Source organism: Lates calcarifer, linkage group LG20, assembly GCF_001640805.2.
Source record: "Lates calcarifer isolate ASB-BC8 linkage group LG20, TLL_Latcal_v3, whole genome shotgun sequence".
In the NCBI taxonomy this organism is placed as follows: domain Eukaryota; kingdom Metazoa; phylum Chordata; class Actinopteri; family Centropomidae; genus Lates; species Lates calcarifer.
The window spans coordinates 4416805-4431734 of NC_066852.1; the positions used below are offsets into that span (position 1 = coordinate 4416805).

General features: G+C 40.4%; 2 protein-coding genes across 2 annotated transcripts; both read right to left on the reverse strand.

The window, feature by feature from the left end:
* Nucleotides 1-2064: 2064 nt before the first annotated feature.
* Nucleotides 2065-9370, reverse strand: si:ch73-261i21.5 (zona pellucida-like domain-containing protein 1). Its single transcript, XM_051078692.1, has 10 exons — nt 9174-9370; nt 8474-8700; nt 8199-8383; nt 7233-7305; nt 5464-5561; nt 4999-5079; nt 4437-4608; nt 3834-3966; nt 3669-3689; nt 2065-3057 (listed from the first exon to the last, which is right to left on the reverse strand). Exons 1-10 carry the CDS (start codon nt 9316-9318, stop codon nt 2882-2884), a joined length of 1311 nt encoding a protein of 436 aa, XP_050934649.1. The 5' UTR covers nt 9319-9370; the 3' UTR covers nt 2065-2881.
* A 3937-nt stretch (nt 9371-13307) lies between these two features.
* LOC108893336 (histone H2B 5) lies at nt 13308-14776 on the reverse strand. The gene has a single exon (XM_018691295.2). It carries the CDS (start codon nt 14704-14706, stop codon nt 14326-14328), a length of 381 nt encoding a protein of 126 aa, XP_018546811.1. The 5' UTR covers nt 14707-14776; the 3' UTR covers nt 13308-14325.
* Nucleotides 14777-14930: the final 154 nt, after the last annotated feature.

Consider the following 14930-nt stretch of genomic DNA (forward strand, 5'->3'; position numbering starts at 1 on the left):
CATCCATTTGTAATGCATTGATTTATACTACTGTTAAACATTTATAGAAAATGACTTTGCCAAATGACATTTAAAAGACTTAAAAGAGAGGGAAGGATAAATGCAGCCAAATACAGAGAGGTGACCTGGTGAACTGTGGTGACGAATCACCTTTCAGAATGCCAATGACCTAAAACATACAGCCAAGACAACCCTGGAGCGTCTTTGGGACAAGTCTCTAACTATCCTTGAGCTGTCCAGCCAAACCCCAGCATACAACCCTGTCAGAGAATAAGGCCTATTGAGTCCAATAATCAGCAGCTGTATACACAATGAAATTCACTTCAGAATAAATAATATGCTTTTATTAAAAATACCAATATAAATGTAAAGTATTTTAGGCTGATACACTTTATTAGGAACACCTGTACTGTTTATTCATGGGATTATCCAATCAACCAATCAGATCACGCAAGTCAGTAATTTCACTTGAGGTTCACATTGAACAACTGAGATCAGAAAATTGTGATCTCAGTGGCATGACTGTTGGTAACAGACATGCTGGTTTGAGTATTTCTGAAACTACTGATCCCTGTAATTTTCACACACAACAGTCTGTAGAGTTGATACTGAATGGTGACAAAAAACCAAATCAGTGAACTGCAGTTATGCAGATGGAAATGCCTTGTTGATGAGAAAGGTCAGAGGAGAATGGCCAGACTGGTTGGAGCTGACAGGCTACAGTTAGATACATTCAGAAATCTGAGTGCAGTGGGCACAGGCTCACCAAAACTTTACAGCTGAAGACTGAAAAAACGTAGATGGGTCTGATGGCTCTGGATTTCTGCCGAGGCACACAAATGGAATTGTTAGAATTTGAGTCAACACCGTGGATCCAAGGACCCAACCTACCTTGTGTCAACAGTCCAGGCTGCTGGTGGTGGTGTAATGGTGTGGGGAATGTTATGCTTATTACCAATCAATCATGGCTTGAATACTACAGCCTAGAGTATCATTGCTGACCGTGTGTGTTCTGTTATGGCCACAATTTACCACCTTCTGACGGCTACCGTCAGCGTCATAATGTACCATGTCACAAAGCAAAAGTTGTCTCCAGCTGGTTTTATGAACATTAGATTGAGTTCACTGAACTTCAGTGGCCTCCCCAGTCACCAGATCTGAATCCAGTAGAACATCTTTGGGATGTGGTAGAACAGGAGATCGACAGCATGAATGTGTGGCTGAGGTCTGCAGAAATTATGTGATGTCATTTCATCATGTAGCAGAATCTCAAATGCTTCCAACATCTTATGGAATTCATGCTAAGAATTGAGGCTGTTCTGAGAATAACGAGAGGCCTGACCCAATATTAGTATGGTGTTCTTAATAAAGTGCTCAGTGAGTGTACATCAGTTTTGTAACGTCTTCTGAAAGGATTGCAAGAAACACCATGGAAGTTTACCATAATAACTTTAAAACTCTTATCAAACCCCTTAATTAGCAAAAGAATTACAAAAACATCAGAACCTTTAATAGAATTACAATATATATGAAAAAAACACCTGAATGTGAACTACAGTACCTACCACCCTGCTTTAGTACACAGATAATCATAACCTATAAATCCATTACCCAACATCAGAGTATAGAGTGAAAACAAAAGCCTAAAGCAGGTTGTAAGGGTTATATAGTTATGAAAGAACAGTGTTGATGAGTCTGTCTGACTTGTCTGCAGCAGATATTTAACTTCATCACTGAAATATACCCAACATTAAGTACTGGACTCTTTCATATGCCCATTTACTTATGTTCTTGTCTAAGGTGAAATTAAGTTGCTGAGGTTGAAGAGAAAAGATACAACTCTCTAGTTTTCTACTCCCTCTCTTATGCTTATTTCAGGAAAGCTGTATTGTACCGATCAGCCATAACATTAAAACCACTGACAGCTCAAGTGAATAACATTCATCATCTTGTTACAATACAGTGTTCTGCTGAGGAGCCATGGGTCCTTCATTCATTTGGATGGTACTTTGACACATACCACTCACCTAAAGATTGTTTTAGACCAAGCACACCCCCCCAATGGCAACAACACTCCCCAATGTCAGAGGCCTCCCCCAGCAGGATAATGCTCCCACCACACCACAAAAACTGCTCAGAAATGTCTTGAGGAACACGACAAAGAGCCCAAGGTGTTGACCTGGCCTCCAGACTCCCCAGATCCCAATCTGACCCAGCATCTGTGGGATGATCCAGAACAAGTCAGAACCATGGAGGCCCCAGCCCGCAACCTACAGGACCCAAAGGATCTGCTGCCAATGTCCCAGTGCCAGACACTACAGGAGATCTTCAGAGATCCCATGTCCAAGCCCCAACATGTTAGAGCTGTTTTGCCAGTATGAGGGGGACCTATGCAATATTAGGCAGGTCCCACAGGCACTGAATCAGATTGGGATGTGGGAAGTGTGGAGCCCAGGTCAACAGCTTTGGCTCTTTGTTGTGTTCCTCAAGACATTTCTGAGCAGTTTTTGTGGTGTGTTGGGAACATTATCCTGCTGGCAGAGTGTTGTTGCCATTGGAGGGATGTGTGCTTGGTTTGTGACAATATTTAGGCGGGTGGTACGTGACAACGTGACGTCCAAATGAATGTCAGGGTCAAAGGTTCCTCATCTGTTATAATGAGATAATTGATGTTATTCACTTCATCCACCAGTGCTCAAAATGTTATGGCTGATCGATGTATATAATAATTCCAACAGTTAATAAAAAAGTCGGAGGTTGGTGAATGACTACTGACTTTTTCTCTCACATATTTACCATAATGCCCCTATGGTATTGTAAACCATGTTGTAAGAATGAATGACACAGAGCACAGTCCTTTTCAAACTGTCTCGACCCACTGTCACTCTTGTGGGTACAGAACTGTCTTGTTTAAAATGATATTGGAGTTGTACTTCTGGTAAACAATGAAAGCCACCAAAGTAAGGCAGATGGTTCCAACAATGCCTGCTATGACTGACACAGCCAGCACGGTACTATTCATATGAATCTGCTGAGTGCCTGGGAAGAAAAGAAACACCAAGCATTAGACCATATAGAGCTATTTCTATTTTACACATGACTGCACAATGTATTTACATATATATAACATTTATGTATTTAATCATTAAGCCAGTCGGTTCCCCTGATAACTTTGTATGTACAAAGGCAAGGGTATTGCCATGCTATTCTTATCAGATGCTTTAACTGCATCAGATAGCTTCTTCTAAGAGCATAAATATGATTCAAACAAAGTGCTAGCTGGATCAAAGAGCAGTGTCTGAAACCCTCTTTCCTCAAACCGTTTCAAAATTTGGGGGAGGGGCTGTGTTCAGCTATTGTAGTTAATATTCCAAAACAGTCAATCTGACAGTTACTATAGTCACTCCCACTCCCAAAATCATATTTTCCAGATTTATAGCCAACAGTCCAACATGCATCTGACTATGATTGTCTTCCAGCAGATAATGTCTGAAAAGCCTCTTGAATCAAAGCCAAACAAGGGGCTCACCTGCAACTTCCCTTCCCAGGACAGGCTTCAAGTCAGGGTGCTAGTTTATCTTTTCTATGACAGGACTCTTTGTCCTCTTTGTTTTAGTTGACAAAAATACAGAAATATAGGGAATGAACTGTTGACAGTGTATGCATACCTCCAGATGCCAGCGGATAGCCTGCAAGAAGACAAAAGACAGCCTGAATTCATTCACAACCAAAAGAAACCTCCAATTAACCCATGCCGAATGATGCGGCAGGTATAATTCAACAAACGTATAGCTGTGCCTTTGTCATTGTGGTAGCTTTTAATTCTAACAGACCATACAGGTTCTCACCATTATCTAGGCGGATAAAGATGGGGCCTGAACTGATGGTGGCCATGTCACTCACTGTAGTACCCTGGTTGTCACTGGTGCTTCGGCGCCTCCTCAAGTTGGTGCCAGTGGTGCAGTTCTGCATGTTAATGGGTAATTGTCATTTTGGTTAGGATAGTTTTCAAGCAAAAATGAAGTACCCTAGGCCTAAGTGTAATAGGAAGATTTGAGAAGTAGCTGTAAAATGAAGAACACTGATAGCCATTACAGCTTTCTGTGAAAATACACAAACCACTGTACATTAAAATGTGATACTAGATCCATAGCATGATATCATCTGTGCATCCAAGTATATAAAGCAATTATGCTCAGACCAGGACATGTAGCACATCTGACTTTCATGGAGGAGCCAAACCAAACAACCAAAATCTCCCTTTACTCTTAAACATACTATAGTTGCCATGTGTAGATATCGGGAAGAGGGGGACATTTTGGAAAATGTTCACAACAGCAAAAGAAAGTTGTCACTGTAGATTTGTGTAAAGTTCTTGTCTGGAAAAAGGTTTGCATTTATGATGTATGGTTTTGCACCTAGAAGCAGAATCTGACCTGAGTGACGGTGGGGCAGAAAGAGTTCACACAGAGTCTGGTGGCACAGTGTACGTAGTAGGTGGAGAAAGTAGCATCTGCATCTTGGACAAAGCGGAAAGCCTCGAAGGAGAAGCGGGCTTCCTGCTGTTCTCCGTTGACTCCCATTACTGTCTGGCCATCCCGGTCACACCTTGAAGAGGACAGATGGTGATTTTTTTGGTCCCATACTTCAGAGGTTTCTACCAGGTCTAACAAAAATTCTGAAATTCTCACAGGCAGGATACGTCTGGTTAACAGCTGATTTTACCAATAAAACAGGCTGATAAAGGGCTTCTCCCCAATTTAAAGGTTTTTCAATAAAACTTTGTGTTTGGATGTGGGTCCAGATTTTGCTGGTTAGCACATCCACCTGGAAGGTAGATCTATATTGTAATTGGTAGATTGTAAAATTTTAATTCCTGTGAACGAAAATAAGGGCTCTTTTATTTCTAATGATAATCTTTCTGTCAAAATACTGGGTTTTTTCTCTACAACTGAGTCAAGTTGTTTTGCTTTTCACCACTGAAGTTTGATAACTCACCCAACAAACAGGTCGTGATATGTAGTGTTGACGGGGAAAGGCGAGGTTGTGGCATAGCATCGGTCCAGAAGCACATTGAATCTGTGAGGAAGAGATTTGTTATCAGCACAAATAGGAAAAGCCAGTCATATTAGAATTTTCAGGTGAGACTTGTGGCTTCAGAAAGTATTCAGACCTCTTCACTTTTTGCACACTTTACCATATTGTAGATTTTATTTTATATGGATAAAACTGCCTATTAATCTACATTCATTATTTAAACAGCTTATCTGTAAGGGACCTACGCAGACACATGGAGAACATGCAAACTGTGGGCGAACTGGGATTCATACCTGGAACCTTCTTGCTGTGAGGCAACCCTGCTAACCACTACACCACCATGGTGCCCTCAAACATTTATAATGTTTAGAAATAAAAATTACACAATTGGTATGCTTCAGTTGCTAAAACTTGAGTGTGAAGTACCTGTTGGTGAGGTTGGATGCCCTCACTTCTACAAAGATCCTGGTCTTAAGCTCCAGGCCTCCTGGAGGGATCTGTAGCGTGGAGGAGTAGCTATTGTCCTTAAGGCCGAATGACAGAGGAGAGGGAAGGATGTTGTTTAGACTGATGCATGTTGTTCCTTTTGACAGAATGAGTTCCAATATCAGTTTAAATCTGAGGGAGGGCCACAGGAAGGGTCATTCTGCTGGAGCTGTTCTCTGGGCTACATGATGAAGAGTCATTAGTGTAAATGCTGGAGGCATTCACACTATTGTTCTTCTATTTCCGTAAACTTTTGGCCACATTATTATTATTTTTCCGTACCCTTTTTGGTCGGGATGTATTCAACTTTTTGATTCTATGCGTGTATGATTTTATATGAATTTTTTTATGAATTAAAAAAATGAATGGGATCCTATGGGAGCTTCCCAATCCCACACTGAAATGTCACTGCACTTTCTGCCGTAGAAACTATTCTGCTATGAAAATGTTTCACTTTCTAAACTTATTACTGTTTTGCTTATTCAACTTTTTTCAACTGTTTATGATTTTACGCTATTTTGCTGCTTCTAACAATTTTGCAATTTTACTATTACTACAATTGCTTTTACTACCAGGCGTTACAGCAGGCGTTGACTCCTACCAAGATGCCTACCAACCCAAAGTCTCGTGTTCCAAGAAAAGAAAAACTAATAATAGAGATCATTATGAACATTTTTACTCTTTTTGCAATTGCGCTATTTAATACTGTTTTTGCAATTTTGCAGTTTCACTACCACTACAATAAATTTTAGCACCACACAGTACACTGCGGTCTTCGCAACCGGTAGAGCAGCTGCCTGTCGATCATGAGGTTGCCGGTTGGAGTCCAGCAGCGGACGGTTATAGATTTTTAATCAGTAAAGATTTGAAGAGCAATAGTGCAAATGCTGAAAGCAGTCACACGCATTTTCCGCAGGAAATGCATATTATCTAGTTGTAGTAGCATTTCTATATTATGCCATTGTTTTATCACTGGCCAGTTCAAAAAGAGACAGGAAATGGAATATAACAAGCAACAAAGATTCAAGGATGACTGAGCTTAACTGAGCTGATGTCATCAAATGAATTCCCTTGATATAGTGTCTTTATATCTGTGATGTAATTCGACTTATAGAATGAATAATCATATAAAAAAACAGTGTATTTATTTATTGATTTAATTGCCTGAAACTACAATTGAATCTCCAATTAAGTTGACTGACTGACTCCAGAGACTCAAAGAAGTCACTGTGTCTACCCAAGATATAGTCCAGCACATACCCCCTGTAAAACCACCACTTAGTATTTGCTTTTTGTATTATTTTTTCTTTCTTTGAGAAAGAGTGAGTCAGGCTTCTCCCCTTCATTCTTAGCAAACTATCCTCTGGCTCCATCTTCACATTCAGTGTGACGAATGGTACCAGTCTTCTCATCTAACTGTAGACTAACTTCAGGCTTCACTGAGGTAAATAAATAGACTTCCCAATATCCCAAACTATTCCTTTAATTAAATAATCACTGGTGCAAATAACCATTTTCTTGTCAGAATTTTGCATGAATATAGCCTGTTGTCTGTGTGCCGTGTAGTCCAGATGTCAATGTGTTGCTGTAAATCCTAAACTCACTGCTTTACCAGTGAAGACTGTAACTTAGCATCTCAAAGATTTTTGTTTTTCTTGTAAATGGTATCCTTGTAAAGCAGCTTCCTGATGACACCTCACTCTTCTTACCGAATAGAGTTGCATGCTCAGTGTGCTGATGAAACTCCCATTATTGTCTTTGACTGCCAGACTGACACCAGACCTATAAGGCAAAAACATTCTGTCAACAGCTGGAATTTATTATGGGAGAAACATGAATCGTCTGCAACCAGGTCATTATTCATTTGATACGTGAGAGAAAAACACGCCAGAGTGAGATTCAAGCCCTCCTGAAACTAAACACAATAGTAACACACACCGATGGGGGCCCTGGCTCTGTGAAGCATAACTAACTATGGTAACTTGATACTTTCTTACATATAGTCAATCTGTATGTTCATTTGTCATCTGCAGTCAAATTTTCTTCACAGGAACATATTTCTATAAATAAAAAAAATCAGACACATTTCCAATATGTGCCTGCCATCTCAGCTTTTGTTCTGTTCAACAGCTGGTTGGCATGAGGAATAAAAGAATTTCACATCCTGGCAGACCTGGCCCTTGGTGCTCTGAACTTCCATCCAGAGGGGAGAAGCTCAAACTCTCTAAAGAGGATGACTCAAACCTTTTAGAAAGCTCCCTGGAGGAAAATGTGAGACAGAATGAGCAGTTTACTGACCACACTTACTATGCCATAGAGCTTGTTCTTGTCACCAAACTTACTGGTAATAGAAGATGTAATGGCTGACTCAACCATGTTTCTTCTAAAGGTAAAATGCACTGCTTCTTATGGAACAAATTCGTTTCATGGAAAAAAAAAACTAGTAAGTTTAGAGCAGCTGTTTAGATGTAATTCATACAGATAAGATGATAGATAAGATGATTAAAAATAAGATTACACCAACACCCACAACAGCAAAATGTATCTAGCAAAGTGAGAACACAGTATAGGAGTATACCATTAGCAATAATTGTAATTATTACTAAATATTTTGCCATGCACTAAATTTCACAATTACTCCTTATGTGCACTTTAAAACAGCAAAGACCACTTACACACTCATCTGAGTATTGTTGACCAGGTACTGCAGGGGGTAGCGGCAGGAGAACCTGTACATCACCTCTTGGTGATAGGTAATGGCTCCTGTGGTGGGGTCCCTTGAGCAGATCATGCCTGAGATGTTGATGTACTGGACATGAGAGAAGTCTGCAAACACCCCAGTTCCAACCTCCTGGTCGATCTTTAAGGTAAATGAGTTTCAGTTTGTTGAGTAAAAATCAGTTGAGTGTGAGTGGAATCTGTTGGGGGTTCTCAGGCTTAGGTGACCTACCGTCAGCTTGCTAGAGCAGTCAGTAATGGCCTCCTCTGTGATGGAGAAGTTGAATTTAACAACAGGTGGGTCTACTGTCCAGTCTGGAGTCCCTTTACACTGTTGTTTGGAGTGCTCTGAGTTGAGGGCCAGCAGGGACTCATTGTATCCATTGAAATAGACAGGACACAACAGGATCTGAAGCTCCACTGACTGAGAGCCACAGAGGACCTCGATGTCTGAGTTAACTGAACAGAGCGAAGATGAGACAAGGATCATGTTTTAAGGATTTTCAACATGACTCGATCTGTTTGAGATGAGTATGACTCAGCCTGGGAGAACTGTTGTACAATGTCTTTCAAAAAATTTGAGAAAATAAGAGAAAATCTCAGATTGGTCTTGAGCCTGTATTATAAACTGGAGAGATGGAGTTTGAAAGAGGTGGGCATGAAGATACAGATGGTCTAAACAGAGTTAAGAAGCTGGATAATGTTTCCTGTAGACCATGTTATATGACTCACAGCTGGAACATTTCTTCAGCTTGGATGAACACAAAACTCTACAGCTTAAATCATCAGTACAAAGGCGTAGTGTTAGAACATATGTGGATCTTTAACAAAAAGTTAAAGGTACAAGCCAATGGACACACATTGAAGTTAACTTCAATTCCCAAGGTGCATTTCATCATGAAATCATCCATCGCAGTACTGGTTTCACTGACCTGGACTCCTGAATGTGGAGTGTCCGATGCAGGCATTTTGAGCTCGGGTGAGAAGGAGTGCGGCAAATTGATATGAAAGAAGGACCAGCCACATTGTCCTCAAACTGCTGGGAAAAAACAGATGACAGAAATCAGATGTGCACATGATCTCCTCACTGGTGGATCATGTTAAAGAGCTGATGACACACAGCAAAGAAGTTCTGAAGTCCTTTATTTAAGTAAACTTATCAATACAACAAAAATACTCCATTACAAGCAAAGGTCAACACTCTAAATCCTAGATTACAGAAGTAATATCAACAAAATGCACCCGAAGTATCATAAAAGTACTCATCTGTAAAATCGGTCTCTGGAACCGATGTATCATTAAATCAGACAATATTAGATCAGCAGTTCCCAAACAAGGGGTTGGGCTCCTTCACATGATCACAAGATAAATCTGAGGGTTGTGAGATGATTAACCCTCATGTTGTGTTCATTTCATCTTAAACAATTTTGTGCTCCCGGTCAAAAATGACCGTTCCATTAAAACTCACCATAAAAACCTGTAATAATACATATTATCACTACTTGTTGTGTTAGATTTTTTAATTAACTTAGGTTCTTGTGACTCTTGCAAGTTTTGAACCTCTATATATTCATAGTGGCCTGTGTACCTCATTGATCTGAGCTTATACACATGAAATCGAGTCCTAAAAAACATAATTTCTGGATTATTTTGACTATAAGAAATAATCAGATGACACATGGTATTCTGTTAATTACAGAGTACTTTGGGTCAAAGTTACCAAGGACATTTATTTTGAAACCATTTATTTTATTTTTTTTTTTTATCCTGGTTGTCAGAGCGAATCACCTGTGACAACATGTGAAATTTCTGGAGTGACATGGTGGCACAAAAAATTGTCCGACCAGACTCATCACTTATTTCTCTGTGTCGTCTTCAGCCTCTGACACTTCCTCCTCAAATCCATCCTCACTGTCAGGTTCCTGGCCTCTCCCCTCCTCATCAGTGTGGCGATCATCAAATATGTAATCAAGAGCCTCACAGTACATCGACCTGCCATGGTGCTGCCCCACAATGAACTGTGAGCAGAGCCTCAAATAGTGTTATATCTCTAAGCTATGGGAAAAGTTCAGTGTTATTGAAATAATGTCGCAATTTTCTGTGAGAACTGTCAACACAGGTGTTGTTCCCGAGGGAGAGAGACTGCTACTGGGCAAAGGTTCCCGCAGTGGTTGTGTGTGTGTGTGTGTGTGTGTGTGTGTGTGTGTGTGTGTGTGTGTGTGCATGCACGTATGTGTACGCTTGGGGGTGTGTGTTTGTGTGTGTGCATGCGTGTGTGTGCATATGTCCATCTGACAAATGAGGATGTACCTGAGCTGAATTGTTGTCTCCCCTATTCATTTCTAATGGGCAGTCATTTTTGACCGGAACATTAAGAGTGCACAAAAGTTGAATAACACTCACAAAATTGTGTGCAAATCAACACAATTTATTTTGTGTGTTCAAATCCTCTTTGTGACCAAAGTTATGGAATCTTAGGTCAATCTGAACAAATTAACTACATTTTTCAGAGATAAAACTTTTAAATCGGTCAAATTTGACCAGAACACAACATGAGGGTTAACCTAATTCAATTTATTTATTTTTATAGTTCATTTTTGGTTGCAATAAGATGAAAAATTTGAGAAGAAATAAGAAAAAAAAATCCAGTGATAGTAGGCAGCAGTATAGACTTGTGGGATGGAGGTGTAATAAATCATATTCTAAATGAAGTTAGAACTAGAAGTTGAAACAATTTTATTAAGTCTTGGAACCTACATATAAACAACATTGCTGTGAGATTTCTCCTCGAGCCACAAGCTTAGAAAAATAATTTCTTACCTTGTGAGGTTGGCCACAGCGTGTTCTCCCACCTCTTTCGCTCTGTATGCTTTTTCTGTGTCTGCTCTTACCTCTATGAATGCCATTTATACTGGCCTCCTTTCTGGCTTAAAAGAGTTCACAGGAAGCCCACGGAGAAGAAAGGGAAAGGTAAGAGAGCAACCAGATCATCTGACAGACATGGAACAATAGGTGAGCCTATATAGAATGTCTTTGGTTTGGTGGAACAGCATGTGAATGTCCAGCAATGACCTCAACTGCAATTTCTGTAGGCAAATATCATAATGTGCCCTAAATCACATCCCTACCCATGGATAGTATTTTTTGAAAATGTATAGGAAAACCATCACTAACTGGCTTCAGGCATGATCATAGTGACTGCTCTTTTACTGAAAGTTTTTTGGGCTGATTATTATTTTATATAAATGTGGTTATTTGTAGGTTTTTCTCAAAACTGAATTGGTCACATACAGAATAAAACAGACTTTTACAAAATATCTTACCATACAATCACCAGGCATATACAATCAACAGGAAACTACAACAAGCCCTTAAATATCTGCAAGAACTTAAGGCCACCTACCAAGACTCTACATCACCAAAATGTTAATACTCGCTAAATTATCTCAGCCATTTTTACACAAGAGCCCCTAAAAAAGGCTATGGTACAAATTCTGTTCAAGTACAATGTTTTTCTTCAAATACCCCTTCTTCTGCCTTGGGCTACCACTCTTTGTTAAGAAATTAGGTCTCTCACACATCATCTCAGACTTGAAGACAAAGGCACACCCTGCCAAACAAAACCTCCTACAACTGTCATCTGAACCACGAATCCCCCCATGTCCCCTCCAGGAACCCTGAAGCCTCATCTCAACAATGGAGTGGAGATGAGCTTACAGAGCATTTAGTAGGTGTCCTGTCTGTCCTTTTTCCCATTCAGTAGCTATAAGTGTATCTGAGTGGGTTATTACCCAAAAGGTAACCTCTGAGGTCTACTCTTTCCTAATCCTGGGTGCTCAAGCTTTGGAGTTTGGTATGGATAGATGGATTATGGTGTTTTTGTTGTTGTTGTTGTTGTTGTTTTCCCAGTTTCAGAGCAACTGCTATGTTCATGGTGATTTTTTTTACTCTATTACCAAGACATTGTTTGTATTGCAACATTTTATTCATTTTTGAAAAGCTACATCATTGCCATCTGACACACAAGCAGATGAGGAAACTATAACATGCTCACTTCTACAGCTAATACTTTGAACTGGAGTTCAGTTTGTGTTCTACATCCTTTGTATTTATAGAATAAGTTATAGTTCTAATCATCCTCTTACCTAAGGGCGCAGCAACCCTAATACCCAGTTAATTCCCGACTGAAGTTGCGTCTTTCATTGTATGCTGCAGTAACTAGATCTGCACAATATCACAATGATCCTGTTCTGCTTTTGTTGAATATTAGCCACCAATTAATATCACTTTCCCATCATATTATGCTTCTTTAGTGGCCAAGTCAAGACACTGTCAACACATTTTACTGAGTAGAACAAATTAGACTTGAAGTTCTCATTTATTCAGTTGATCGTATCTCATGCAAGTTTCAAGTGGAAATTACCAACTGCTTACAAAACTCAACAGAACTTGTAATTCCACAAATAGCATCTGTCTGTTAAAATGTGAGATAACCAGACCCAGCTGAAAGCAGATGACCAGTGAACATGGAGGTTCTGTCAGACACACTGACCCTCATTATCTGCTCTATGGCTTGTTCTCACACCATTTCCCCTCTGATGATTTTAAAATGAGCATAATGCTGTAAACTGACTTCACTGGTGAGTTTAGGCTTTTACTGCACTTTATGATTTGTGACATTTGTGCCATGTTTTCCTCCCCCTCATCGCCTCTGATACGTTTCCAGGAGTTTGATTGTTTTCAGTATTGATTCTGTTTTGTCATTTGTTCTGTTTGTTCAGTTTTGTAATCTGTGGAGCTTTCTGGGTATCTGGCTACATTTTTCATGAGAAGCTCTGGAATTCTGTCAAAGCTTAGCTTTGAACCAAGGTGTGCAAAACTGTCTTTCCTCTTGCTTGATGTATTTAACTGTCTTGTACCTTGGTGTTGTGTCATGAGTGCTGTCATCGTCTCACAAGGTTTCAAGTGTGAATAACATGGTTTATGTCGCTAACGTGTGCATATAAAAGCTGTATGACTTAAACACTCCTCACCAGTCAATCACTGAGTGGCATCACTATAGTAACTGTTTGTTACAATGAAGATAACTTTATTATTTCCACAAAGCCAGTTAGACAAACAGCTGTTTTTGACAGATGCTTTGACTTGTCATAGCAGAAAATGCACTGCTTAATTACAGACATGAATAATTTTGATGCACAACAATATAGACGAACATTAAAATGTTCCATTTGAGTCCCACTTAAACACTCCTGTGCCTTTCCTGCTCTGACATGTCAGTACATCTGCTGCTTATTGGCAGAATGTGATCACTTTAGAAAATATGATGCACTGTATAGACTCGTTTACTCAAACATATAGAGTGTAGTTCATGCTTGCTTCAGTGTGTACAGCTACAGCATGAAAATACTGCTTACATCCTAATACATCACAGCCTAAGAGTATTAAAGTAACATAATTTAACACTGGGGCACATTGAGCTGTATAATGAAGAACTATAATAACCCTGCTGAGTGCACACCTGCACTTTCCCCCACATTAACCTCAGCTACCATTTGGTGTCGCTCTCTTCCAGCACTTATACTGTATTAAGAAGATGAACATCACCTCAAGGTAGAAACACAAACTACTCAGTGGCAGTAAGTCACAGTTTTAATTTTACAATGTTTGTCTGGACTGTGCTATTCCATACAATTAAGTCGGTGGGTCATTTTCTAAGGTGCATGTATAAATCAGTATTAAAATGGTGCAAAGCAAAGGAGACTTCCACGGTTATAAAGCACCGACTTACATTCGCTCTGAATTTTTTTTCTGAATTTATTCAGTCATTTGTTAAAAACGTTACACAGCTCAGAAAAATAACACGAAACATTGACTTAAAACAAAATGGCAGACTACAGTTCCACTATATCTCAAGACATCCAGCGTAAGGCCTGGGTTCAGTTGGCATTCATTCTCATCGAAAACGGCAATGATGCAAAAAACCACACGCAGTTTTCCGACACAGTGAAGGGAGTTTAAAGATCGTCTTCGGTGGTGGTTTGGGTGACTGTTGTCCCCTCGTGTCGGGCTTTCAGTCCGCCTTTATTTGGAGCTGGTGTACTTGGTCACGGCCTTGGTGCCCTCGGACACGGCGTGCTTGGCCAGCTCGCCGGGCAGCAGCAGGCGGACGGCGGTCTGGATCTCCCTGGAGGTGATGGTGGATCTCTTGTTGTAGTGCGCCAGCCGCGACGCTTCCCCGGCGATGCGTTCGAAGATATCATTGACGAACGAGTTCATGATGCCCATGGCCTTGGAGGAGATCCCCGTGTCTGGGTGCACTTGCTTCAGCACCTTGTACACGTAAATGGCGTAGCTTTCTTTCCTGCTCTTACGGCGCTTTTTGTCTCCTTTCTTCTGGGTTTTGGTCACGGCCTTTTTGGAGCCCTTCTTGGGCGCAGGGGCTGATTTAGCAGGATCAGGCATTTTCTCTTTCGTACAACCGTCAGTGTAGCGGAAGGAAGGGACACAGCTCGGGATGCCGCCCCCTTCACCAGCCTTCTATTTATAACATAGCTGTGCAAATGAGTGTGTGACATTCCCTGTTCGTGATTGGAGCATCCTTCATCAGAGGCCAGGCATTACCGCACGATGTGCTGTGCCATTGGTTCGTGCGTTTCAGTTTCAGTCGACCAATGGGAGAAGCCTTC